We start from the raw sequence: 27,715 nt of genomic DNA on the forward strand, positions 1-27,715 counted from the left end.
AAACAAAAAACAAAACCACACTGAATGAGAAGAGGTGTGTCCAAACTTTTGACCAGTACTGTATGTATGTAATTTTCTGTCTGCATGATCTGTACATTCACATGTGTTCTTTCTTCTCCAACTTTTAAACTACAAATTATCATGTAATCACAAGAGTCTTGGATGGATAATATACTATATTTACTGAAGAGCTAAACTTTGATATGATATATCAGAATAAATTATTTTTGTGGGGAAATACAAATATGCCAATATTAGCACAAAGAAAATAGTTGACTATTAAACACTATTTTATTCTTATTGCTAAATTTAACAGGAAGAAGGGATGGCCCATCTGTCTGAGAATTACCTTGAATTTACACTACAGAGCAACAGAGCACCATGTGGGCAGTCATTTCCTATGGGAGTATGCTCTGCAATATATAGCTGATATTTTCTCAACTTAAATAATGCTTAAGCATAATGCTACATAGTGGGAGCAATTGGTAGCAGACTTAAGAGAACTGCAAATTAACATTCTAATACAAGTGTGTTCAGCTGCCTAATAAAGATGTATCTCCACTTCATGCTGCTCGCCATCAGCAGCCAGAGTCTGAGAGAGCACAATGCTCAATGCTGGCCTTGCTCTGTCTTGGTAGGTAGATGGCGTTCTCTCTCTCTCCCCACATCATTCCCCTGGTGATGTCAGTCAGCACAGGCATCTGTTAGCTGATGTATCAGAGCTGGGTTGCTGCGCTTTCCTGTGAGAGCTCTGACCACCTAGTAATGCTACATCAGCGGCAGTACGAAAAAAGCCTGTGGCTGACTTCAGACATGCATCGTAGGAGGCATGTGCTAGTCCTCACCCTCCTAGTGCTGGGGGGATTACTAGTAGTAGGGGGATTCTTAATGAGTGAGTGGGATAATTGGCCTTCCAAATTGAGAAGATAATGGGATAAAATTAGAAAAAAAAGATGCAGTTCAATAAATGCAATACATGTAATGGCTGGCCTCACATGAATAAAAAGAAGCATATGATGATGTCCCAATTAGTGCTTAGGAAAAACATTTTTTGCCCATATCACCACCAGATCTGGTTCTATCTGTGATAATAGCCTATGCAAACTGCCCACAACTTTCAGTGGCTGGCTGTGAGCTGCAAGACAAGAAGGTTAAGGAAGGCAGCAGCTCTGAAGCAGAGAGGAAGTGCGGGGATACACTGGTGATGGATCAGCACACAAGCACATCTATCACCCATGACAGACAAGAGAGAGTGTGAAGAACGTTTATTTATGGCTCCGGATGCTGGCTGAATTGATATCCTTTACAGACCTAAACGCCTTTAAAATGAGTAAACAAATAAACAAAAGTCACAATAACCAGATATCTGTCACTGATTTATGCTTGACTGAATGCCTTTTAAAAACCGAAATACCAAAACGTGAATGCTAATATGAGCGGCTGGTGCACGTGGCAAGGACAGCCCCCTTTCTGTAGTATCCTACACTGGCTAGAGCATGATAAAAGGAGGATGCATGATTAAATAAACTCTCAACTTTAATAAGAGCAAGGAAATGAATATCACACAATCACATTATAATCTTATAAAACAATTCTGTGTATTCTCTCTGTGCACACCTCTTCTTCAAGGATGACTGTAAACAATAATCCCATGCATATCAAATTTTATGAGATGAGGTTATATTTAACGCACTGCACATATTGCTATAGAGTTCTTCAGCTTATGCCTCTTGAAGAGAGGGAGAAAAAAAAGCTGAAGTGCGTTCACGATCAATCTCGACACATGCAGAGTGCCCTTGCTCTTTTTCCAGGAGCCCTTACCTTGAAGAGAAAACATAATCTATTCTGTACATTGAGTTAAATCTCCAGAACAGTGAAACCATGCTCTTTTCCATTTGAAGTGGACTGATAAAAAAGGAGTTTGTTGTGCAGAGTCATGCTATACCCTAAAATATACCAATACCCATACCCATGCTTTAAGACGGCTCTTCAATGGTTCTTTATTAAAGGTAATCTAGAACAATGACAGCTAAAAAAAAGGCTTACTCTGTTTAAATACTTCTACTCATTGATGGAATTTATCCCAGAGTATAGAGATGGGAAACATGGACAATCATACATACAACATCATAAGAAACTTTCATGAAAAACAAGGATAATGCCAGAGAGAGGGATTAAGTACTCAACTACACAACAGACTGATTGAAGATTTCCAATTAAAAGTAATATGAAAGCTAAAACTAGGCTAATAGATATCACAATGTTTGATTCTGAATGTTGATGAACACAAGTAGGACCACATTTAAAAAAACGTGAATATGTTTTAAATCAGCATTTTTAAAGTGATGTATCAGGGTTCTTGCACAATTTTAAAAGTCAAATTTAATGCTTTTTAGGACCTTATTAGGCCACAATAAATGTTTACTTTTACATTTTTAAGACAAAAATATAATCATATTTTCTTTAGTAGAAAATAATTTGTTGTATTGGAAATCAAAACGTAGCTAACTCGCCTACTTTACTTTACTATATTATCTAGCTCGCTGCTAATGTTATCTAGCTTGCCGCTAATTTTAGTTCTCTCCCTGTTAACGTTAGCTTACTCACCGCTTACGTTAGCATGTGCTTTCCCACTGACATTAAAAATGTAATAGCTACAGCAAATTTACATTAAATTTAAGACTCATTTACCAGGATTTTAATTTAAGACAGTTTAAGGCTTTTTAAGGACCTGCAGGAACCCTGTGTGTAGCTATTTTAAATGCTCCTTTAAGAACCATATATTCCACATGAGTGTTTGCTCGTAAATATAAAACTATTTAAGCATTCAAAAGGTTCTGTGAGGTGTCATGGGTCTATAAACACTGTGAAGCCAAATGAAACAGAAACTTATATTGTGTCTCATGATTTTTTCCATGTAGCATGAAGCTAAGAACACCTCACTGATCTCAGGATACGCATGTGGAACCTCCTGCATCAAATGTGGACGTGATCCTGTGGATCAAGGAATGTTAAATGCCCACACAATGTAGGAATTTAAATGTCTTATCCATCTGGCACCCACTCTGATAATTCATGTTTACCTTCCTATGCGCACACTAGCCAGTGGTCAGCCTCACTCACAAGATAAATCCTCATATCTTATACAGGCATATCCAGAGCATATCCAAGCCGTCCCCTGAGGTAACCTTTCATGATCAATTTATACACTGCTGTCCCCTGACTTTTGGCATGTCAGTGTAGAATTACTGCCTTTACTAAAAGAACCATTGAGGAAACCCTTTTTAAATATCTTGTCTCACAGAAACTGTTAAGAGGTTGGACAAGTATTACAGAATGTAATAAAGCTAATTTTAGAAGGGTAACAAACCCATCACTTTTATTCTAAACCTGCCTGGTTTTGATCCCAGTTTGGAAGAACACGCCAGACTAGTAACTCAATGTTATGTAGTTAATGCACTACTGTTTCTCATTACGTTAAAAGAACATTTTGTCTGTATTTTGTAATCACTGTCCACCTAGCAACAATTGACATAAAAGAACACAATTGTGGGTGGAGCATAGATAAATAAATTGTTCTCTCATGTACAGTAGAACTGGACACAAGTACAATACTTATTGTAATCATGTAAATTATACTTTTACATGATACTCTTTTGAACTGCAGTTTGAATTGTGTCATCACTGGGTCTTTTTTGCTAATTCCAAATTACATGACATATTTTAGCGATCTATAGGCAAGCTGCCAATTGTGCACCATACAACTCGATTCAGGGTGTGTCAGTGAGTCTCTGGTAATCTATCGTAAGTATGCAAAAAATACACCTGCATGCAAAAAAAAACTCGAAATGCACACTCGAAAGGCACGTACTAATTCTTTTAATAAATAATTTGTGTGTTTTGGGTTTAACGTGAAATAAACCAATCAGCATGTCAATTGCCATTCACTTTAAGAGCCAGGTAAGCTCTGACTTTGGCAGATTGGTATTTTAACAGTGCAGTGTTTCTGCACTTTTCAGCAGAGGACCTGCTCGTTCACGCTGTGAAAATGCGTGATGCAGCAATGTTATTTTATTTTGTATTCTTGCCAAGATAGCAATAAAAATCTGACGAGTGACTGTTATCAGGGTTCAAATCTGTCATTATGGTGCACAGCAATACCCCAGAAATTAACCTGACCACATAGGTATATTCGTAGGCGTCTTTGCTATTTAAACGGTGCAGACATGAAAATAGATTTTTGGCGGGGTGTAAGATAGCAATAAGCATTACAACGTAACTTGTGCAGGGTGTAGGATAAGGCCCACTGTGTTACGTAAAATATGTTTTAATATTTGTTCCATATCACTCACTCACCACAATGCTCACTCTATTCTCAGAACAGACTACTGTAACCTTATTAATCGTGATATCAGTTTAATCTCATCATATCTCCAACCCCTAATCCATGCTGCACAGTTTCTGTGATTTTTGCAGATTTGAGGTGCAGTGTGTGTCTTGCGGTGCTAGCTGTGGGTGTGTGTTTGCAGGAGCAGGTAGGCGGCTCTGCTCACACACTCCAGCTTCACTGCTCAGATCCGACAGCGGGGCAGCCGGGTTATCGCTGAGTTGACACCAATAGATGTGGCGCAGCAGCCACTGGACCACAAGCCTCCCCCTGCCTAATCCCCAAATCACACAGAGAGAAAGAGAGAGACAGAGGGGGAGTGTGTGTGCGTGTGTGTGTGTGTGTGTATAAGTGTGTGTGTGTGTATAAGTGTGTGAGAGAGAAAGAGAGACAGAGAGTATGTGGATATTGGAGTATATAAAAAAATAGAAGCAAGACAGTAGTGTTAGCTGAGGCATTGTTGGCAAACAGACTGGGTATGTACAGTATTTCTACACACATTCTGAATGCATTCAAACACTTGCACCCATTGCTGAAACATATGTGCAGTTGCACACACACAGCTTGTGCACAGCTTGTCTTATTCCTGTAGAGAAGTAATGCTAATAGAGAACTATACTAAATGTCAGGCATGGTAAAGAGGGGTATAAAGCCCGCACTATTGAGTACTTCGGACAACATTTCTCAAAAGTTCCAAATAATATTATTGTAATTTAGAGCATTTATTTGCAGAAAATGAGAAATGGCTGAAATAACAGAAAAGATGCAGAGCTTCAAGATCTTAAATAATACAAAAAAAAATTCATATTCATAAAGTTTTAAGAGATCAAAAATCTATATTTGGTGGAATAATGCTGGTTTTTAATCACAGTTTCATGCATATTGGCATGTTCTCCTCTTTTGGATAACTTTATGCCACTCCTTGTGCAAAAATTCTAGCAGTTCAGCTTGGTTTGATGGCTTGTGATCATCCATCTTCCTCTTGATTATATTTCAGAGGTTTTCAATTCAGTAAAATCAAGAAAAAACATTATCATTAGGTGGTCTCTTATTCTTTTCCAGAGCTATATATCTGAATATACAGAAACGAAACTTGCCAAAACTTATCACAGAGTGAGGAGACCGAGGATCAAACTCACAGACCACAGACTACCTGCAGCGCCAAATGCCAATCATAACTTACCATATTAAATAGAAACTGTAGAAGCGGTTTTATTTGCTTACCTTGGGAATAATATCAATAATATCATGCCTCAAGCATTTTATCTACTTTATCAGCATTTTCATCCCTGTCAGATGTTCAAACTACATTTGGCTCAAATGATTTTCTGTATGTGCTTTCATACAATAGGCAAAAAATATCAAAATAAAAAATATAAAAAAAAAACCTCTGCAGTCTATTTTTAATACTTAAATAAAATCAAATGAAGCTTGTGGCCAATTTTTAAGTTTAAACATATAGTGAGTATACATGTAAAAAATTATACCATGAAAAAATCCACATCGAGATAGCCCTTCCACTGACTAACCATTTATCACTGATATCTGATTTTTGATCTGATATGATTTTTTACTGTTTTTAATGTGCCTTCATGAATAAAGAAATATATATAATACATAATACAAAAACAGTAAAATATTTACAGTAAATACTTTAGTTTTTTTAATGTAAAAATTTTAATTAAAAAAATAATTTTGGAACCGTCTCATTATTCTTTTCACATTATTAACACCAGTTTGCACCTTTTCTCACTGCATGTGAGCACTGTGTTTATATGCATGTTTATTAGTGTGTGTGTGTGTGTGTGTGTGTGTATGTGTTCTCTGTAACTGAGAGCTCTTATCCCTTGCTCATTTGCCAACACAGGCTGCCGCGTCCCTTGTTAATGTGATTCAGGGACCTGGATCTGCCATCAAGCTCAATCAATAGCCGTTTCATTTCACACCATCCTTCACTGCCTTATAAAGACAGCCCTCCCTCTCTCCCTCTCTCTCTCTCTCTTGCTCTCTCTCGCTCTCCCACTGCAGTCCACCCCCTTGTTATACTTCTCCCATGGGTACCGGAAAGAGCCATGCCACACACACACACACACACACACACAAAAACAGACTCCATGTGCCAGCTGGACTCCGAGTCTAAACATTAAATCTGTAAGCACACTGTGAAAAAAAGCGGCACATCTCTACATCAATATGAAGGAGTGCAGCCCTCCACAATAAAACCCAATGTGATTTTTCTCTTAGATGAAAGTTTGGCTGAATCACAAAAACAAGGCTGAGCCCTACAGACCGACACACACACACATTTCATTTCATCTCATGGACAATAGGGGTAAGACTGTGCAATGAAAAATCAACAATGTACCAATTTGTTAAATTCTTAAACATAAAACAAATAATAATAATAATAATAATATTTTTTTGTTTTGGGCTTAAACTACACTACATGTTCACTGCACATGGAATGAGACGGTCTGTCTGCTTCCTTTTCCAGAGCCTCCCCATTGAGGGGCGTGTCTGTCTACAATTGTCTACTGAACACGAAGGAATGTATCAGTTATTAAGTCAAGGATTTAAAATACATTTCAAATCAGTTATTTAAAATAGATTACACTTGTACATTCTGTTTTAAAAAAGCCTTCTTGAATTAAATATCATATGCATAATAGTAGTTAAAATATTTAAAACTATACTCAGATACAAATATGGAGATAAAATGTTTTAAATTAGCTACACCACACACAGGAGAAGGAGGAAGGATGTGGCAACAGCTAGAGCTGGGCAATATGGTAAAAATATTATATCACAGTATTTTAAGACTGTATATTGTCACAATACACCATATTTTCCACAAAGATTTGACATGTAGATAAAAAAGCATAAGCATCAGCAAATGTAAAGAAATGGTGTTTAAGTACCTTTATATGAATAGAATACAGTGATTGTTCTATATTTTCTATTGCTGCACATAATCCAACAAAACAGTATTTTTTACACTGTCTGTAAAGGAATGTACAGTTGTGTGTAACTGTTGATATCCTCAATTTGATTTAAAACATATATTTTCGATATGATACGTATCAAGATACGATAAAATATTGTTATATTGCCTAGCTCTAACAGCTACACAGTGGATTGATCAGGCTGATGATTGTGCCACTTTCTCTCCTGCAATGAGATTATTTCTGTACATTTCTGTAAATTTCAGATGATAAATTCATGTGCAGTGAACACATATTTCAAGAGTCTGACCAATGTGAAAAGTTATGATTATTTTTTTTATTAATTAATTAAATTCTACATAACAATTAAACAGACCACGATATATTTAGTTAAGGTAGGTTGTTATTGTAATTGTAGGTGTAATTGTAAACGGGCTGTTGTTTAAGCTCAAGCATCATATTTCTGAATGTGTATTTTTTATAACATTATCAAAAGGACTTCCATCAATACCCAAAATATTATAAAATCAATGCAAAAATGTGCAGCCCTAAATCTGTAAAAAAAAAAAAAAAATAGATGATATGTGCTATACTATATAGTAAGTTCTTTTTGGCCCCTCTCTTGAATCACTAATGGTTATGCTCTTAATCTAAGAAGTTGGGCACACACTAGTGTTCCTGCACCAACCAGTGAGGACGTGTAAGCATGATTTTTAATGGAATGACTCACAAGGTGTGTTTCCAGGTAGAGTCGGAGGCTGTCAGTATCGGCTCTGGGTGGAGTCCAGTTCTCAGTGGTCTCCAGCGCTTCTCTCAGCCAGCAGATAAACTCATCCAGCTTAGAGACGAACCCCTGAAAAAGCCCAGCACATACAGAGGAGACACATGGGTACAGACATATGAGCACATGATCAGAATCAGAATTCACTAAAAAAAAAGACTGCTACATTTTCTTTCTGCTTCAACACAACAAAAAGACAGATCAGCTCCCGTACTAAAGGGAAAGCTATCTTTGTGATCCAACATGTGACAACAGCAATGTCTAAAGTGAAAGCCAGTCATGTCAGTGAATCTGGCCACTGCATAGACAGTTTGATGGTGTGTTCCATCCCTCCCAAATTCCACTAAAGGCACATTCAGAAAAGTGCGGTTCACTCCTAAACTTCAATTTCGGAAATAGTTCGGAAATAAAGTTTGAAATCCACAAAGTTTAGGGGGAGCGGTTTGCTTTAATCTAATGTTCACAACGCTTAGAGGAATGTCATTCAGCACTTGTCCTTGATGTGCTTGAGCAACTTGAACAAAACTGCTCCTGGTATACCGTGTGTGAATACTGCCATCTGTTGGTCATGCGTACAACTGCGGCACCTGTTCTTCAAGAGCATTTTACCCATGTGCTCTCCTCCTCTCAAGCCTGAGGTTGACAAGGGGAGAAGACAGCGAGAGTGAACCACAGTCCCCCTAATTACAGAGAAACACATGCTCTTACACATCATAATCCTCCAGAGCCATATTCTAATGCCATAAACCTGCGCAGATCAAATGGCATTTTGTAAAATCTCTAATGAACTGCACAAGCATACCCGCCGAGTATATATGCAAGCAAGGATACTTCTCCCCTTTCCCTGTGGCAGCTCATTACCTAACATTGGTGAAAATCAAAGATATTGATACAAATGACCTCTCCTCAGACGCAAGCTAAAAACCCATAATTTATCGACTGTTTGGCCTCGACTTCTGAGGCAGGCAGGCTTTGAAGTGGGCGAGACTGGCTCTGATTTCAAAGGTAAGTGCTGGAGAGTGAAATGCTGGGGAGAGAGAGAGAGAGAGAGCGTACATGTGAATATGGGTGTGTGTGTGTTTTTGAGTGTGAGCACTATTCTGAAACATGTTCTCATGCCAAACAGAATGAATCCTACATGGTTCCTATGTCTCCACTTGAATGGACATTGACTTTTAATGGTGGATGCTTTACTGACATGACATTCATGATCATTACCACCCACTGTGCTGTCCACTGTGGATGGTAATATCTTATAAGATGTTTGCCATACACACATGACCTTGTAGAGCGGGGAATGTTAGGGTAAATGGAATATCCCACCTCTATCAGGCCACCTCTTTCAACCTCACTTACAAGATAAAAACTCACAACCATACCACACCACACAGGTGTAGGCTTTCTCAAGCCATCCCCTGAGTTAACACTTTGTGATCAATGCACATATTGCTATCCCATGACTTTTGGCATGCCAGTGAAATCAGGCCAAAGCAGGACTTTCTGACCAATGTTCTGGAATGCTTACCACACCTAGCAATTGCAGCTGCTCTGAAAGGCTTTGGCCGTGCACAGAGAACATGGATAGATCAATTGAAATACTGCACACGATGAAGCTAACATACAGCGCTCACAAACACAACTTGTGTGCCATAGTACACCAGTCACTGGAAATCAATAGCTATTGCCAGTATATTATTCCCCCTGACGGAGACTGTTGTACGTGTGTGTCTTTGTGTGCGAGTGTGTGTCATCCTCTGCCCCAATAAACACTCTCATAGCAGATGAATATGTAGCCTCTGGTCAGTGTATTAACTGAGGGAGTGTATTACAAGGAGAGGAAGAGCAAATGAGATACAACTCATCGCCTCAGAGAGATAGAGAGAGAGTGCGTGTACGAGAAAAAGAGAGAGAGAGAGAGCAGAACAGAGAAAAGAGGGAGGTAGATAGCAGGATAGATAGACAGGAGGGAGGGAGAGAGAGACAGAGAGATGGAGAGGAGCCTGGTCGGAGGCGTCACACATGACTAGGCCCCTGAGACTCCCCCAAGCAGGAGCTTCAGCTGCCAGCTGTCTGTTGCCGTGAGGATGAAGTCATCTCCAGGGGCCGCATGCTAATATAATCAATCACCTCCCTCTGTGACACGCATCATCTCAGGTGGACGTGGCTGCTGCCTCTGCCTGGCCCAGGCAGTCTGACATACACACACACACACACACACATACACACACACCCACACACATACACACACACATACATATACATATACACACACACTAAAATGGGCAATGTATTGATACAGTTATTTTCATAAATGCAATTTTATATTTGTTAATTTTATTAATATAATCACATTGTAATCAAAACTGAATTATGTTAATAGTTTTTTTTGTATTTTGAAATTATTATATTTATACCTTCCTCATTGTATCTCTGCCAATAAACATACAAATTACTACGTGTAGTTACATGACTCCACCCTGTCTGGTCTATGATATGAAAGAAATAGGGGGTCGAACTCAAACTCTGAGCTAACTGAGCCACTCAAGCATCATGCACCAAAGAAAAATGACATGTCTGTCATTCATTAAATTAACGGTTCAATAATGTTTAACTAATCATAATACTGATTAAAAATCATATCACTCAGCACTAATACTTACAGTTCAAAACTTAAACATATGCATAGAAATTACATATAAATTAAGCTACGATGTCACATAGCTTCATTTTGATGTTGCGCATTAAAGTTTTAAGATCAAGTGAATGAAAGTGTGTTTCAGCCTGGAATAGGACAATGGGACAATACAGGGCAGCCAGCCAATCAGAATGAAGGTCAATCATATACATGTCTATTAAATAAAGATAGAAAAAAAAACAAAATCAATTGAAAAATAGAGGTTTAAAATACTCATAAATAGAACTTTTAGTTAAATGGATAGTTACCACTCAGAGTGATATATGTTTTTTTTTACACCTGAAACTCAAAATCATTGTGCATGTTTGAGTTACGTTACCGTTCTCTATATAGACTGCATTTACCTTTACTGGGTGGAAATCACATGGCATCTCACAATACAATATTATTACAATATGTTGCCCACGATAACAATGATATCACAACACTGAGGGATACTTGATATATCGTAAAACTGTTCTCTACAAGGATAAAATACATAAAATACTCCTAAATAAGAAAATACTATGAATTATTTATTCAGTTTTACAGAATTTAACAACTAATATTCCTCACTGCAGGTTTACCCTATTTATTTGATTTAGAGTGATTATGTTTCTAAAAACATTGATATTTGCTGCCACCTATCAATTCAATAAAAGGTAGACTTGTTTAAAACAATACAATATATTAAAATATCGATACATTGCCCCACCCCTAATTGATACTGATTGGTTTGTAGAAGGGTGTGCTTAAGACGTTAATGTTTTGTCAGTTTGGTGAGTTTCCATTTCAGGTGTTCTGCCTCTGTGACAATATTCAGCTACCTTTTAGTCAGATAGTCATTTAATGAATTATGTTTCCTACAGATACATATAAACACATAAAAGTCTGGACCTTAAATAAAAACATATAAAAATGTATTATAGGCTCTTGCATTTATCAACTGATTTCCTTTTGTTCTTTTTCCAAACACTGAATAACAAAAAAAAAATCTGATACAGTTTAGTTTATCTATATAGTTTTTCATAGCGTTTTATAATGTGGCAGTGCTGATTTGCTGGTCTATTTCGGCCTTTCCAATTTTTGCCATATCATCCTCCCTTAACACACACACATACGCACATACGCACACACACAGGCACAGAGAGGCAGGGCCAGACAGACATCCATTTTATCAGCTACTTTCATCTCATCTCATCTCATCTACTACTGCTGATCCTGATCACACTCTGCCAGGGGAGGCTCATCAGGAGAGGTTTACAGTGTGTGCTTTCCTGATGAACACATCTCTCTGCACTTGGTTTGTTCATTGGGTAAATGGATATCTATGCAATGCAGACTGAAAGCTTTTGAAATGAGGCAATGGGTTAATAGGTAACAAGTTTCATCAAACAAGGCAAATGTTGGTCTTGATTTTAGAGAATAAGTGAATTATTAAACTAATTAGTATAGATTGTAAACATACCACATAAATGAATTTAATTTTTTAACTACAATGCAAACTGGACACATGTATGCTTGTTCTTTTTTCTTTTTAATACAAATATTGTGTTTCATAATGGAAGCAATAATGCAGTAATGTGGTGAGCCACGAGATGGCAGCAATGTACCAAGACTTCTGTTTAAGCAATGGTATTGAAAGAAAAAAGTAAAATTGCTAAGTCCTGTGGATTTTTTGACAAATCTTACACTTTTTACAGAGCACAGGATGTTTCTTTTTTACGCAATTTAAGCTGGTTCTACTTCTCAATTGAAGACTATAAAATATGATTAAAGTAGAAGCACTGAAAGCTAGTGTAATGCTGCTGTGTAAATCATTTAGCAGGCAGAAAAGGAATAACACAATAATAATTTTTGAGTTCTGTGTCTACTGTTGTGCAGTTTTTACCAATTCTTAAAATTAAATGAGGCACTAAAATTTGGTTTATACCCAGTTTACTTAATGCCCTAAGTATATTAAACACAGCACTGTGCGTAGGCCTGTTACAATAATTTATTTATTTCATAATATCACAAAGTCACACATTTTGCTGCCCTCGATTTCGCCCACTGTGTGTGAATTATAGTTGAGGCAAAACAATAAAATATGAATAAAAACAGCATCGACATTAGGCTGCAAATTGTTGACAGGCATTATTGCCAATTCTCGTTTTTCAGACTAACTCATTGCTCCTTAAAAAGAGTGTTATTATTTAATGATTATGCTTTTATATTATCAATATATAAATAGCATAACATGGTCTTAAAATGACCATTAATATTATTATTTTCACAGTTATTTCTGAAACAGCATCTCACCTCTATCTTTCCCCAGATGTCCTGGTAGTTCTCTTGGTGCTGGATGTCCTGCAGTAGCTGCTGGATCAGAGGTGTACACTGGAACACCATCTGAGAGACTTTGGGCTGTAAGGCATTCCTCTCAGTTCTCCGGGACTCAGGCCTGCTCCAGCCACCCTCATCCTCAGATATCAGATCACTGAGGGGCCCAGACTCAATGCTTTCATCTACAGAGGGGGCGACGTCACTGGAGGAGGACGAGAAACATCGTCCTGTGAACTGCTTCTTGTAGGACTGTGGGGGAAGAAGATGGAGGCCGCTCTCCCATTCTGGGTTGGCCTCAGTCAGCTCCCAGTCGTCTACATCCTGGATGGGTTGCTGGAGAGCTCTCGGGGGTAAGGCCTGTGCAAGGCTCTCCAGCTTCAGTGCCAGCATTTCAGTTTTCCTTAGCTGAGCAGGAAGGGCCAGGAACTCCTCTGAACCATACCAACAATCATCTTTAGGGCTACTATTGGCTGGTTGGGGTGCATGAGGCATGATCCACAGACAACCTGTGGTACCTGCGTGATTGTCTGGGCTGGAGGAGCTTTCATGAGGGTCATGGTCTGAGGTGTCCTCCCCTGATGAAGATGGAAGACTGGAGAAGTCACTGTTGGACTTATTATTTGAGGGCTTGTTCTTTGGGCTTAAATGCAGGTTAGTAGTCTCAGTGCTATATTCCGGCCTCGATTCAGATGAGCTTCTCTGAAGGGGAATCAGGGCCCTACCAATGGTTATATGCTTCTGAAAAGTTGCTTGGCGATTTGTCTGACGATTTTTACCGTTCATCATATGGAGGTTCTCATCAGATTGACTCCCATTGCTGGGATAGACTGTCTCTAGCTCCAGCCAGAACTTGGAACGATCAGGCAGGTCCAGGAGAGAAGGTGTGCTTCTGCTAATGTCAGCCTGGTACTGCAGAGGAGAGGGTCTGCTGAGGCTTGCCTCCATGTACATGGGCTTTTTGGGCATTGAGGGCTGTGTTGGAGATACTTTGCTACTGTGGGAGCCCTGAAGCGGTCGCTTGGACAAGCCAAGGCCGTTCTCTCCCTGAAAGGTGCTACCCTGCATAGAATCGCCTGTGGATGGTGACTGGTCCCCGGGCCCACTTTGGGTACCCTCGGTGGATTCTGGTGGTGGTTCTTGGCTCTGTCTGGAGGCAGCAATGGTCAGGAGATCTACGCTCTGGAGCAGCTCAGGAAAGTCTCGCTCCAGCTCAGGGTAAAGGGAGCGTGTCTCTTGGCCTGAAACCCGGCCCTCTATGTCCTCCTCGTGTGGGCTGTAGTCACTCAGCTCGTAAGCAGTGATGCCACAGTCCAAGGAAAAGTAGTCCTGGCTGCATTTAATGGTCAGCTGACCCGAGTCATCCACCTCTGTCAATGCATCCAGTCGGGCCTGGAAGCAAGAAGGTGACAAAAGCACAATATAATGTTCACGCACATACATTAACACAGGGTCCTTTATTTGACAAAATAATCTGGCACATTTTTATCAAGTGTCTCAGAGTGTCTCATCAAGCATGTTTTTTGGATGTAAAAAACTATGTGTACCCTACACAACAAATATTTTTTGCCTCCTGTGTTTTCTAAAAGGGTCTGAACCTTCTACAGCATGTTTTTATGCAACCAAGATAATGAAACTCTGATTGACTATCCTGATTTGATCATAATCATACGAGGCAAAAAAAAGAATCAGAAATAGAAAATAAAGACACTACATTCTAAAACATTTCTAAAAAATGAAGTGCATTTTTTCCTCCTTAAAAATTAAACTCAGTGTAAAAGAGCTTTAAGAAGCTTGATCTAGGATTAGATCATATTATTCAATGCTGTCCAATCCATTGCTAATCAAAAGCCAGAAAGTGATCCTAGATCATCATTCTTATGCCCAGAAAAAAGTTTTGTTTTACTGTAAGTATTTTTAGCAGTAATGTTATTCTGTAGCTTTTTTTAAAGTTATGTAATCATGTTACCTGATAATTAATCAGTCTGTTAGCTCTAACTAAATCTTAAAAAAGTCACTTAATATAATTTGGTCAGTTATTAAAAATTGTGTGAATGTACAGAACAGTATATTTGTGCTTTTTGCGCATGATATCATAGACACTTTAAATGTCTTAGGCCTCTGAGGAAATTAAAACATCTATTTACAGCTCCTATCCAACACCTAGTTTATGTAATTAGTTTTGTATTAAAGTAAATCAGGTGAATGCAATCAAATTAATAAAAAAAAAAGCTTCAGAATCTAATATTAAGCCTTTCCTAGACAGTATACACAGTTAACCTAAAAAAAAATATGTAATGTGTCTTCTGTATAAGCTCTCTTATGTAAGATATAGTGTACCGGTAGTTATATTCTCCCTATGCACTTTTACATAACAGCTGTCACTTTGCTTTGCTATACTGTACGTGCTATGTTTCTCTGTATGTGTGTATGACCTGATCGTGGTCCTGGCTGAAGGCCTGCAATATGTCAGTCTGGCGGGTGTAGTTGCCGTTGGAGTCCTGCAGGCCCTGGAGGAGTCTCTCCTTCAGAACCAGCACGGAGACGCGGAGCTGGTGCCACAGCAGCTGCACGCTGCGGATGTCCACGATGATGTTGACCGAATAGGACAGCAGCTTCAGGGAGAACTCAGTCTCCAGCAGAGCGTGGATCTGCTCCACATGATCTGATATGTCCTCACAGATGTCCTGTGTCAAACACACACACACACACACACACACACACACACATAAAAGGTTGTGAGACCTCAGCTATTATAAAATCTCACATGCTGTCACAGTTTGGCCATTTTTATTGTAGAAACAATAACAGTATTCATTCCTGTAGACATGACAACTGCAGCCTTCTGAGATAGAAATAAAACAGTATAAAATTTAAAAATATGATAAATATTACAATATTTAAAGACATTTGCCCAAATTGCTTAATATTTTACATACATACAAGACATATCAGTGTCAATATAGTCTTAAAAACTACCATTCTATGCTTATTTAAATGGCAATAATCACAGGACAAAATTGATTATTTAAATAAACAGAGTTTTTAAGGGTAATCATTAAACACAGAATCAGGCTAAGCCTTAACGTGTGTTTTAAATAAAGGAATATGCAGTTCAATAAAAACTATTTGTATGAAAAAACATTAAACACAAAGTATGTGAAAGTACAAAGTGTTTGTAAAAGTACAAAGTTTTGTAATGGTATGTACTCCAGACTACTGTATGTCTAGTTAATATGAAGGTAAATCTGAACCATATAAACTAAAGTTTTTATTTAAATTTAATCTCCTAGACGTTTCTAGCTCTTCAATTATAATTAGCTTACCTTCAACCAGAAGCACAGCAGAATGTTTTATAGCATGTGTATGGCCATGCTCTAAGGAGCCAAAAGGGAAGTTGGCAAACGTATGTCATATTTCCAAGTTCTGCACTTGAGTCAGTTGCACATGAGATGTGAATAATTCAGAGGATACTACAGTGTAAACAACTGGACAACACACTGTTCTGTCTTCTACTGATACAGTGCATGACACAAATACACAAATACTGTGTATTTATAATAATTTATATCATCTTTCTGAAACTAAACATTAGGGGTGGGCGATTTGGCCCTAAAATAATATCACAATATTTCATGGTATTTTGATGATAATGATACTTTTTGCGATATGATAAAACACTAAATTAAAAAACATAACTTCAAGAATACACTACTGCAACATAATGAAAATTCAGTTTTATTATTGCATATCATATGATATGGCACACCCCTACCTGAGATATTAAAAAATACAAGAATTTGATCACATTTGTAACAGAAGTCAATGATCCAAAATGTTATGATACTAATAATGCACTCCAATTATCTCCATACATCCAGGATTACAGTAAAATAAATGATACTGGACAGATATGATCTGTCTCTAGTAGATATATAATGGGAAATGAGAACAGTGTAAATTTTTTCTTTTGCTAAAAACAGTAAAAAAAGTAGTACCCTGTGTGATAATTAGGGGTATGGCACGATATTTTAGTGTATAATATCGTTCACGATATTCAAAAACGCTGGCGATATTATTGAGTACGATTCGATATGGCACACCCCTACTAAACATTTTGTTAAAATGTACAGACAGAAACATGCCAAACTGTGCCAACATAAAAGACAGGAAACATGACAAAACAAAGGCAAATAATAAAGTACATACACTGACATGCCAAAGGTCATGTGACAGCTAAAAATTCATTATCATTACTACCCACTGCTCTGTGCAATACTAATGTGGGTGGTAATTCCTTTCATAACGTAATCCTGGTAAATCAGTAATGTTAAACGCCCACACAACTTCAGAAATGGAGTGTCCCATACATCTGCACCTATTGATCACGCTGGTCAGTATTCAACCTCACTCACAAGATAACACCTTACAACTTATATGTCTGGGTATTCCACAATATTTGAGTAACTAGACCCTAGAGTACGGGCTATAGTATACACACTTCACTTCAGACGTTACAGGCCCAAAGAAAAAAGCCATTCTCTCTGTTATAATTCTGTGATGATTTTGAATCTGTCAATCTGTCAAAAAAAGTGAAATTACTAAATACTGTTGCTTCAACAGACTAATCCAAATAATACTGTGTTTGAGCGGCATGCATAATTCTATTATTGCATCAAGCAGTATAAAGTCACTTTCCAGCACTGGAGACACATCAAAGACAAAGTTTCACGCTCTGCATACTGAATCAGTGAATCTCCCTCTGGATGTGAGGAACTACCTCGCTGTAAATCAAACAGTTAAGTGTACTTTTGCTGCTTTGGTCAGCCCCCAGAGAATCCTCTTCTGTGCCTGTCCTTGGTTAAGTGGCTCCAGGGTAAGTTATACCTGAGCAAATATTAGGCATTCTACTGTCAGTGCTGTCAAAGGAAACTCATAAATTGCACTTTTAAGGCTTTCGGTTCCTGGTCCCAGGAGGTTGTCATTATGTCATAAATCACAAACCATGTTACGTTTAATGAGAAAAATGGCATTATCATGCGGTGAAACTAAAATGCACATGGAATACATTGTTACTAGCTTGAACCACTTTGTCATTGTTTTAAATTCAGCGTAGAAATTCACTAAATCTGAATGCATATTCCAGACACTGAATAATGATGCATGCTACACTAAGTATCAATGAATCATAAAGTACCAGCGGAAACAAAATACAATGTGATAGATGTGTTTTTATATTAAATAAGAAAATATATTAAACACCCAATCCTTCTGTGTGAAAAATGATTGCCTGCTTTCTTTCAATAGCTGGTTACACACATGGCTGCCCATAGCACCAAACACTGTAACCAAACACCGTCTGTAGTTCTTAAATAGTGTACTCACCTCACTGTGAAATACTTTGGTCTCAATGCTTCTTGTATAATTACTTCAAGACACTGACAAGGCAAGACGTTTCAAATGCTTATAATTTTTATATTGTTTTTATATTGTATATTGTGAAATTCCCATGTGTTATCTGTGGATATGAGCAGAACTCATTGTTCCCTCAACAGTAGTAGGAACCTCTAGGTTCTGAAGCAGCAAAACATGTCCAAAGTGGGTTAATCAAAACACTATCTTGTTATTGATCATTTTTATTTTTTTTAAAGTTTAAATGCTCTTTTTTCCCTGTAATACAGTGTAGTATTTTTGTGAGGAGGACAAAATAGTGTTATCTCAGGGTAGTTTTGATTTTTTTAAAATGAGAATATTTAATGTGCTGAAGAGAGTGTGCTGAACACAGAGGTTAAGCATCAAACAGGAGAAAGCTTGACCCAGAAGCTTTATTTGAAAAGCTTTAAATAAACTGATAATGATTGGAGGACATTGAGGCAACTTAATAAAAATATTTATTAAAATATATATAGTTACCAGTATTATTTCACTTATTGTAAAACTATATACAAGCCAACCTCTCTTTGTGTGTGTGTGTGTGTGTGTGGCAGGGGGGGCTATATGTCTGTCTATGTGTCTGTGTGCTAGCCAAATTTTCCTGGACAACCTTTCTGCCACTCTACAACAGTAAATGGAGCCTCAGCTGCTACAAATATCTGACAGATGCCTACCCAGCCAAACTCAAACACACACATGCACACCCAGACACACCCCACAGGCTCAACTCCTAATCAAGGTTTTTAAACATTATGTGGACAGATTTTTTATATTTTTCCAATTAGTGCATTTAGTAAAATTGCTATTTCGGCTTTCCTTCATTTTTTTTCACAACCGGATAGCAGTGTACAACACTTTCAGAGCTCAGCTCTAGATGTCATCTACAATGTAAGTACAGTAAACAGCATCTATGACAAGGTTGACATGCCAAAGCAACTGCCACTCGATGATGACCCCAATATCAGCGCTGGCCAGTGAGCAGCAGCATGTTTGGCCACGGTGCTTCCTGCCTCTTAAAATAACGTGGCATCTATGAATGTAGGTCAGCTTCTCCGCCAAAATGACAGAACCCATGCACGGGACCCTCCTGCTCGGCCAGCTCAAAAATAAACACTAGTGTGTATGAACCAACTGTACTCTGAACACAACACCTCACACCTGGTGCGAGGAACTGACCCAAAACAAAAACCTCAGAAAACACACATGCAATTCAATTAAACACCAATTATTTTGAATATAACGACAATAAAATCAGTCATTTTCATAAAAAAACTAATCAAAATCAAACAACAGCATTAGACAGTGAATTTCACAGTAAATAAACATACAGATCTTAATTAGTATATTTGGTTTGTCCTACATATAAGCACTAACCACTACCGGTAAACACCCATAAGCTTTGCAGGTGTCTGAGAACATCAACCTTCATTTCTTACTAGGACTGCACGATACTGGAAAAAATGACATTTTGATATGTATTTTTATTCATGATGGTTATATTGATATGTCTATATTATTCCAATGTTTAAAAAAATTCCATCTAATAATAGTAATAATGCCCTATCCAAAATGTATGAAATTTTGGTGTAAAATTAATAATATTAATCAGATATGTCTGCTTCTGGTAGATGCCTGTCTCAAGCAAGTTGCATGAAGTGTATGATGTCATTTGCACATTCTGTAATCTGATGATCACAGCCATCAAATCAAGCTGAACTACTTGAAGTTTTGCACCAGGAGCGGCATAAAGTTATCCAAAAGCAGTGTGTAAGACTGGTGGAGGAGAACATGCCAAGATGCATAAAAACTGTGATTAAAAACCAGGGTTATTCCACTAAATATTTCTGAACTCTTCTAAACTCGCTTAGTTCTTGAAAATCTCAACTTGCATGGAACTTAACATTAAATAAAGGTTCTTTAAACTTTGAAAAGGGTCTTTATACTCACAGCTCATTTGTAATAAGAAATCACCCAAAAACAAAACATTAGAAAACCGTAAGCACAAGTGATAATTCTACTGCATCTCTCCAAAGAAGCAATGCTAGGTTTATTTGCCATCACTATGTTTTGAGTGATAGTGGTGGACAGTGACAGGGGAACAAAAAAGGCTGTCACAGCTGCTCCGTACACCACAAAGCACCCTCTCAGCCCCCTTTGATGATGAAAGCACATGGACACAGAAACACCAGCACTTCTATCTTTTCTAAAAACGCTAAAGAGACACAGACAGTGTGACAGACACAGGCAGAATGGTGTGCTAGATTAATATCAACCTAGTCACAAAATTGTCAGATAGTACAATGACAGAAAATAAATCCCCTCAAATAAATCCTGTTATAGGTGTATTTAATTTATAGGTCTTTAACTGCACATGAGAGTTTACTCATAAACACTGTGCAGTTCTGTTTTTAAAGGCTAAGAACAAACACTCACCTGTTCTGCCACAAATCAGCTGAAGTTGAGAAAAAGAATGAAGGCTAAAGCAGTAACATGTTCAATAAAACACACAGACAGTAGTGTCAGCTTGCTGTTCTGTCATGTGGTAGGAGTCTGCTTTATCTCCGTCTCACTTACACACATCTACTGACTCTCTCTCTCTCTCTTACAAGCTTGCACCACCCAACACTGACCTGTTTCTCTTTCCCTCTCACTTACTTTCTCTCTCTCTCTTTCTGTCTCATGAGGGGGGAGGGGTTTCTACCATGCTTTGGGGCTATTTTAGGATTTGACCCCCACCCATACCCAGCCCTTGTGCCAGGTTCATCCAGAACAGCCGAATACAGGCTGGCTATAGCAACTGCTGCTGGGGATGTTTGGGGGGGCTATAAGAAAGGGGCAGCTGGGGTAGGGACAGTGGAAGAGGTCAAAGTCATATGCCCAAGAGCCTGTAGATTTCCACACGCCCTTGGACACTGTCACTTTCTGTTACCAATGCTGTGTCTATTGGTTTTGTCATTGCTGCAATGCTCTTACAAAGTTGCGAGAGGAGAAGTTTGGTGTAGCCTGGCTGTAGAGGTCATGGCATTAGATGGTGAAAAAATCTGGTAAAAATAGAAAAAATACCATATTGTTGTTTTGTTGCTGTTACCATCAATAATATTAATAATTAAGTAATTTACCAATTGAGTTATCAGTATTTTAAATAGTACAAATGATAAAAACAGACCTAACTAACTGACTTAATGACTTAAACCATCGCCACGATTCCAAAATACTTTCTTAATACGAATAAAAAGGGTGACAGTGTATCACTGGTAAAGTGTTTTTTTTAATTGTAATGTTTTGTTTACTTATTTGCATGTTAACAATATACAGATCTGAAAAAAATTAAGAGACCACTTAAAAATTATTTGATTTTACCAAATTAAAAAATATAATCAAGAGGAACATGGATAATCACAAGCCATCAAACCAAGCTGAACTATTTGAATTTTTGCACCAGGAGTGGCATTAAATTATCCAAAAGCAGTGTGTAAGACTGGTGGAGGAGAACATGCCAATATGAATGAAACTATGATTAAAAAACAGGGTTATTCCACCAAATATTGATTTCTGAACTCTTAAAACTTAAAGAATATGAACTTGTTTTCTTTGCATTATTTGAGGTCAGAAAGCCTCTAACAAAGGCTTTTCCCAGCAGAAGAAGATTCAGAGCTTTTGGTTAATTGGCTTTTTAAAAAACACCAAGCAATCTTAAGGTTTAGTTTAAGAATTCCTGCCAGAGAACCAGATCTCAGCCATAAACATTTATTAGAATAATAAATGAAAATAATCATTATGTACAGCACTGAGCAAATGTTTTAGGCACATTTAGGCACAACATGCTTCAATTATTTTATATAATATTTTACATAACACATTTTGTAAGAAAATGCAATATATAAAATAAAGTTAAATCTTTACTTTGCTTGTAAAAACAGCATCTAGGCTCTATGAGCTGAGGATCACTGCTCAATTCCTGTATTTTGTCAGAGACAGCACAAATGGCTCCTTCAGAGGTGGCATCTGTTAGCTGATATATTGGAACTGCACAATGGATAAGAACATTAACTTTAGCCAACTAACCAACTCCATTTGGAGAAATACAGCCCCAAACCCACACTGAACGTCCATCATGCTTTACATTTGAATGCAAACACTTGCTTATGCTTCTGTTAGAGCCATACATTTCACATTTTGACTCAGTGTGATGTTGTTTTGTAATGTTTATTGAGCTGTTGACATACATCAGCCTCATGTCTGCAATAACTTACCCAGTGATTACAGATACAAATGAGCTCTTCAGTTAACCCTGAAATGTCATTTAATTAACATTAGAATGGAACATTAGAATTTCAATTTAACGACCCTTTAAAACACCCAGGCTCCTTCAGTTCTGTAATGTAGGCATGCACACTACTATATCTAGGGCATGTTGATTTTGCCTGTGTCTCTATTTAGAAAGTGAAGCAGAGTCTTTTTAATGCAGAGACTTTCTGTCTCCATCTCCATTCTCACTGCACTGGAGGCCAGTTACAGTGCTGAAGACCTGACAGGACAGCGTCTCGTACACATTTATACATTTATACATACCCAACGGTTTAAAAAAGTAGCCCAAGTAACGACCTGTACCGACTCCAGAAGTGGTGACATGACCAACAGACACTTTACAGTCACTATCTCTCGCTCTCTCTCTCTCTGTCTCTCAGTCTATCTCTTGCTCACTGAATTCTCTGCATTCTCCAGAGTGCTGGGATTACATCACTCTAAATAAATGTCCACAAGCAGCTCCAGGCCACTTCAGACTGAACACTGATCCTGTCTCAATATAACCAGTATAAATACACACATTAGTATATGCCGTACTCTCTGTGTGTGTCTACAGTATGACTAAGGGCGTTGCTATACATGGAGTATGCCCACACCCTTCACATGCTGCAGACATCGCAGAGTGGGGAGGGCTCAGGGGAATGTGTTTGATCACAGCTCTTCCCATAATGCCTCCAACAGCCTCTCCTCTCCCTCTACACATTCTACACACAACTGCTAGTGGGCAGCAGCACCACACACTGCATACTCAGTTCTTTTAAGGCAAAACTGTTTCAAGATAAAGTTTAATAACAAATCAAATGTTCATGTTTTCTTTTCTTTATTAATTAATTATTATTTATTATTTATTAAGGAACCCAGAGGGTTGTTTCTGTTGGTTGGAAAGGAAGCTATGAGAATAAACTAGCTAACATACTGAGAAAATGGATGCAGTTTATACTATACTATACTCTACTATACCCTGGAATTTATGTGCATGTAGCATCATTTTAATGTTAATAACAGACCTGTGCTATTATATCCAGTAAGGCATGTCACCGACAACCCCATCCTGTGGTGACCAGATGACATAACAACACGATTAGCTAAACATAACATGAAAGAGCTGACCAGCATTAACCATCATCAGGAGTCACTCTACTTTCAGATACGCTCTAATGTATGAATCCATTTATCCATTAAGGAACAAAGAGTAAAATTATGGTGAGTAATAAATATCATAGTGCTTTAGCATAACTGCATGGCCAGGCTGCACATAAGGGCACTTATCTTAGTCTGTAGAAATATTACTATGGAAAGATAAGCAGATTTTAACATAACAATAATTGTATTGGAAAATCTACTTTCCATTACATATTAATAATATTAGAAATGACATATCAGTATTTATGGGTATCATAATCAGGACAATATCCGCAGTTCTATATATATAAATCTGGATATCCAAAAAAGAAAAAAAAAAACACTGTGATTCAGTCCTGTTACCAATTTACAAAATATGTGATGTTATTTGATGTGTACCTCTTCCTGAGTTCTGATCAAGCATTGAATAGTTGATAGCATTCGTACGATGCTTATCTTAATAGAAATCAAAACCAATCTTATCTCTTATTTTTAAGAAAATGTATATGATCGGTCGATGCTCAGGTCATTATCCAACTACACATCCACAGATGTTTGTATTGTAAATGAAGCAAATATATAATGTGAAATTCAGCATTTCCGCCACTAGATGGAAGCCTTTGCTTAGCAATCTGACCAGAACTGTTCAATAGCAGGGCAGAGGCCTGCAGCTCTACACACAGTGTGTGATGTATCTCTGTTCCAGTACCACTGAGTCACTGCAAGAAGGGCATAATCAGCTGATGGATGAATCAGGTGTGGTAATGTAGCGCACTCAGCCCGCTGCTTTTGTCCTTCAGGCCACATGTGACCTCACAGTTTCTTATGGTGTTAATGGTGAGTCTCCAGAACATGCACACGCAAGCACACACAAGCATAAACACCTCATAATTCACCTGTGGCACTAAAGCAATCAGTGCATTCACTTAATATGTGAGAAACACACTACAATTTAACTCTTACTGCTAAAAGTGGGGCTTAAAGTGCGGCTTCATCGGAGATCGGGCTGCAATTTCAAAGTGGGGTAAAAGGGTAATGCGGGTAATAAAAAATAAAGCATGTAATTAGGTTTAATGTTTGTTAAGTCATGCTTTAGAAGGCTGAATACAAAGCTACACAGTCAGTGGAGATAATGTGATTTGCCCTGAAGGTGGAGAGAACAATAAACATACTGGGGAAATGGCTCAGCTGGCTTACTCTAAATTATTATGTCACAAGGGTTATCGTTGGGAGGATAGTAAAAGTGGTAAGGAAGATGAAAGTGGGAGGGAGAGAGAGCCTAGTCAGAACAAAAAAGAAAGGGAAGGCAAGAGAAAACAATGGGAGAGAGATGTGGGAATGTTTGGGAAATGAAGGGCGCTGAGTAATGTCTGAAAATGAGCTCAGAGAAAATCCCTGACTCATTTGTAATGTCTAGTATTGTGTCCTTAGACATTTGCCATGTCCCATAGAGGCTCAAAAACAATGCCATGCCCTGCAGGATATGTATGGGACCACCTGCAGTGAATGTAGATGTGATTTCTGCCAGAGTCACTTGTCTGTAGGCACAGACGACCCTAGCCAGACACCGTTGGCCACGAACATTGGCACCTACTGTGCTGTTCACTGTAAGTGGTAATGTCTCCTATTGCGTATTCCTGTTACAAGCAGTAAAACTGTGGTTTGAGAAATGTTAAATGCCTGCACAACTTTACAATGTTGTAAAGATTGTCTCATGCATCTGCCACCCACTACCTAGCCTCACTCAAACTTCGATAATTGGCTGCGAGCAGTCCAGTGGGCTAAGCGTGCCACTATAATCAGGAGATCGCTGGTTTGATCCGGTCATGCAGCTTGCCATCGGCTATCGGAGCTCTGAGAGAGAACAATTGGCCTTGCTCTCTCTATGGGTGGGTAGATGGCGCTCTCTCCCCAAATCACTCCAAAAGGGTGATGTCCACAGCACAAGGCATCTGTGAGCTGATGAATCAGAGCCAAGTCGCTGCTCTTTTCTTCGAGTGCGCTGTGATGCTAATCGGCAACAGTTCGAAAAGAAGCAATGTCTGACTTCATGTATCGGAGGTGGCATGTGCTAGTCTTCACCCTCCTTGTGTTGGGACATCACTAATGATGGGGGAATTCTAATGACTGGGTTGGGTAATTGGCCGTGTAAAAAATGGGATAAAAATCAGAAATAAAATTCTAAAAAAAACTTGTTCAACCTCAACTTACACAGATGTGTTTCAAAACATCTTTCCAGCAAATATGAAGATAATTGACTTCAGTTTAAACAGTGGAGAGTGGCTGATTGTCAGCCTGCAGCATTAGGTTAATTAATTAAAAACAGCAGACAACAGTCAGACCGAAAGTTGATTGCCCTTTAAGTGGAGACTGCTATATTTTCATCCTTAAAATCCTGTTTAATTATATACTTCTTTTTAGATTTATCTCATCATTATCCGTTTAAAAAATCAACAACAACACACTCATTGAATCCCCCTAAAAAAAGGGCTAGCTACACCCTTGGTTGTTCCCAAGAAGTCCTCAGAGATAAGTTTACAGACTGCTATCCCATCAATTTTGCCATGTCAGTGCATTGACTAACAACATTGAAAACATTCTTAATTTATGAGTCACAGTTCCCACCACACTGTACTCAAACACACTCACAACCTTTGCTCCCTTCTGGGAAAAAAAACAGGGGCTTAAATAACTGAGCCACAGCAACAGAAGCACATCAGTCAATGCCCTCCTTCTCTCTCGCTCAGATTCAGCACTGCTGGTGCTGCATAACCCAAACTGAGTCATTGTCCGCTGAGAAAGGGCACAAAGAAAGCAGTCATGCTAGAATCCAGCAGCTAGCGCACTTCCTCACAATCCATCACACCAATAACACACACAGAGAAGAAGGAGAGGGCTTGAGGACTGGGTGATGTCATAATTCATCATTAGGATTTACTTGTTTGGTGAAATAACAATATTGCTGGCTACTGTTTAAGTTAACAAACATGTACATGTATGGCACATTTTACAATAAATTGGGAAGTAAATGTTCTTCTCCAATCTTCCCCTATATATGCATCTGTAAAAAAAACATACTGAATACATTTATCTGTGTTGTGTAGTCTCAAACATTTTGCCATGAAATATTTTGAAAAAATTTCATTTTTACAATTTTCATTTTAATAAATATCATAATCAGGAATTCTTCAGTAAATAAAGGTGTCAAAAGTGTTTAGATTATTTACTCAGGAAGACATATAGATACTTGGGTTTAAAAATAGTTCAGTAAAAGTACGACTTTTAAAACTACTTAGAGTATAAATGGGCAAAAATGCCATTAAGGACAAAAGCTTAGTCCATGCCACTGGGTCCTTTAGTGCCCTACCCCCCTTCCCCCTTTCCAAATCACATTTTTTTCTAAAAGCTATAACGACTATAATGTTATATTAAAATGTTAATGTCAAAAAATTTAGATATTTACATTGTACTAGGCCACATGTTTCAGCCGTATGTATACGCATTGAAAATGAATGCATTTTAGTACAATGGAGATATTTTAAAGAAGCTTAGTTAGGACATTTTCTCTGTCCTCAGAGTCTCAGTCTGCCACAGACTCCTCATACTAGGCTACATACATCTGCTTTGTTCTTGCTAATTGTCTGGATATGTTTTTTTTTTTTAATGAGGACCAATGAGAAGAATAAAAACAAGCAGAAATGCATTAAGAGTAACAAGGCTATTTTTAAAATCTTTAGAGTAAAAAA

The 27,715-nt window shown here is 38.1% G+C and overlaps 1 protein-coding gene across 2 annotated transcripts in view; it reads right to left on the minus strand.

Annotated features, from left to right (window-relative positions):
- The window catches only part of akap6 (A kinase (PRKA) anchor protein 6), a 131,495-nt gene that overhangs the window by 86,011 nt on the left and 17,769 nt on the right, over positions 1 to 27,715 (minus strand). For both annotated transcript variants that reach the window (XM_007253777.4, XM_049463301.1), the window contains exons 3-5: positions 15,542 to 15,793; positions 13,086 to 14,498; positions 8,060 to 8,182 (exon numbers count right to left, since the gene is read on the minus strand). In XM_007253777.4, the coding sequence (XP_007253839.3) occupies positions 8,060 to 8,182; positions 13,086 to 14,498; positions 15,542 to 15,793 (1,788 nt within the window). The remainder of the gene's footprint in view (positions 1 to 8,059; positions 8,183 to 13,085; positions 14,499 to 15,541; positions 15,794 to 27,715) is intronic.

Source organism: Astyanax mexicanus, chromosome 14, assembly GCF_023375975.1.
Source record: "Astyanax mexicanus isolate ESR-SI-001 chromosome 14, AstMex3_surface, whole genome shotgun sequence".
Taxonomy (NCBI): domain Eukaryota; kingdom Metazoa; phylum Chordata; class Actinopteri; order Characiformes; family Acestrorhamphidae; genus Astyanax; species Astyanax mexicanus.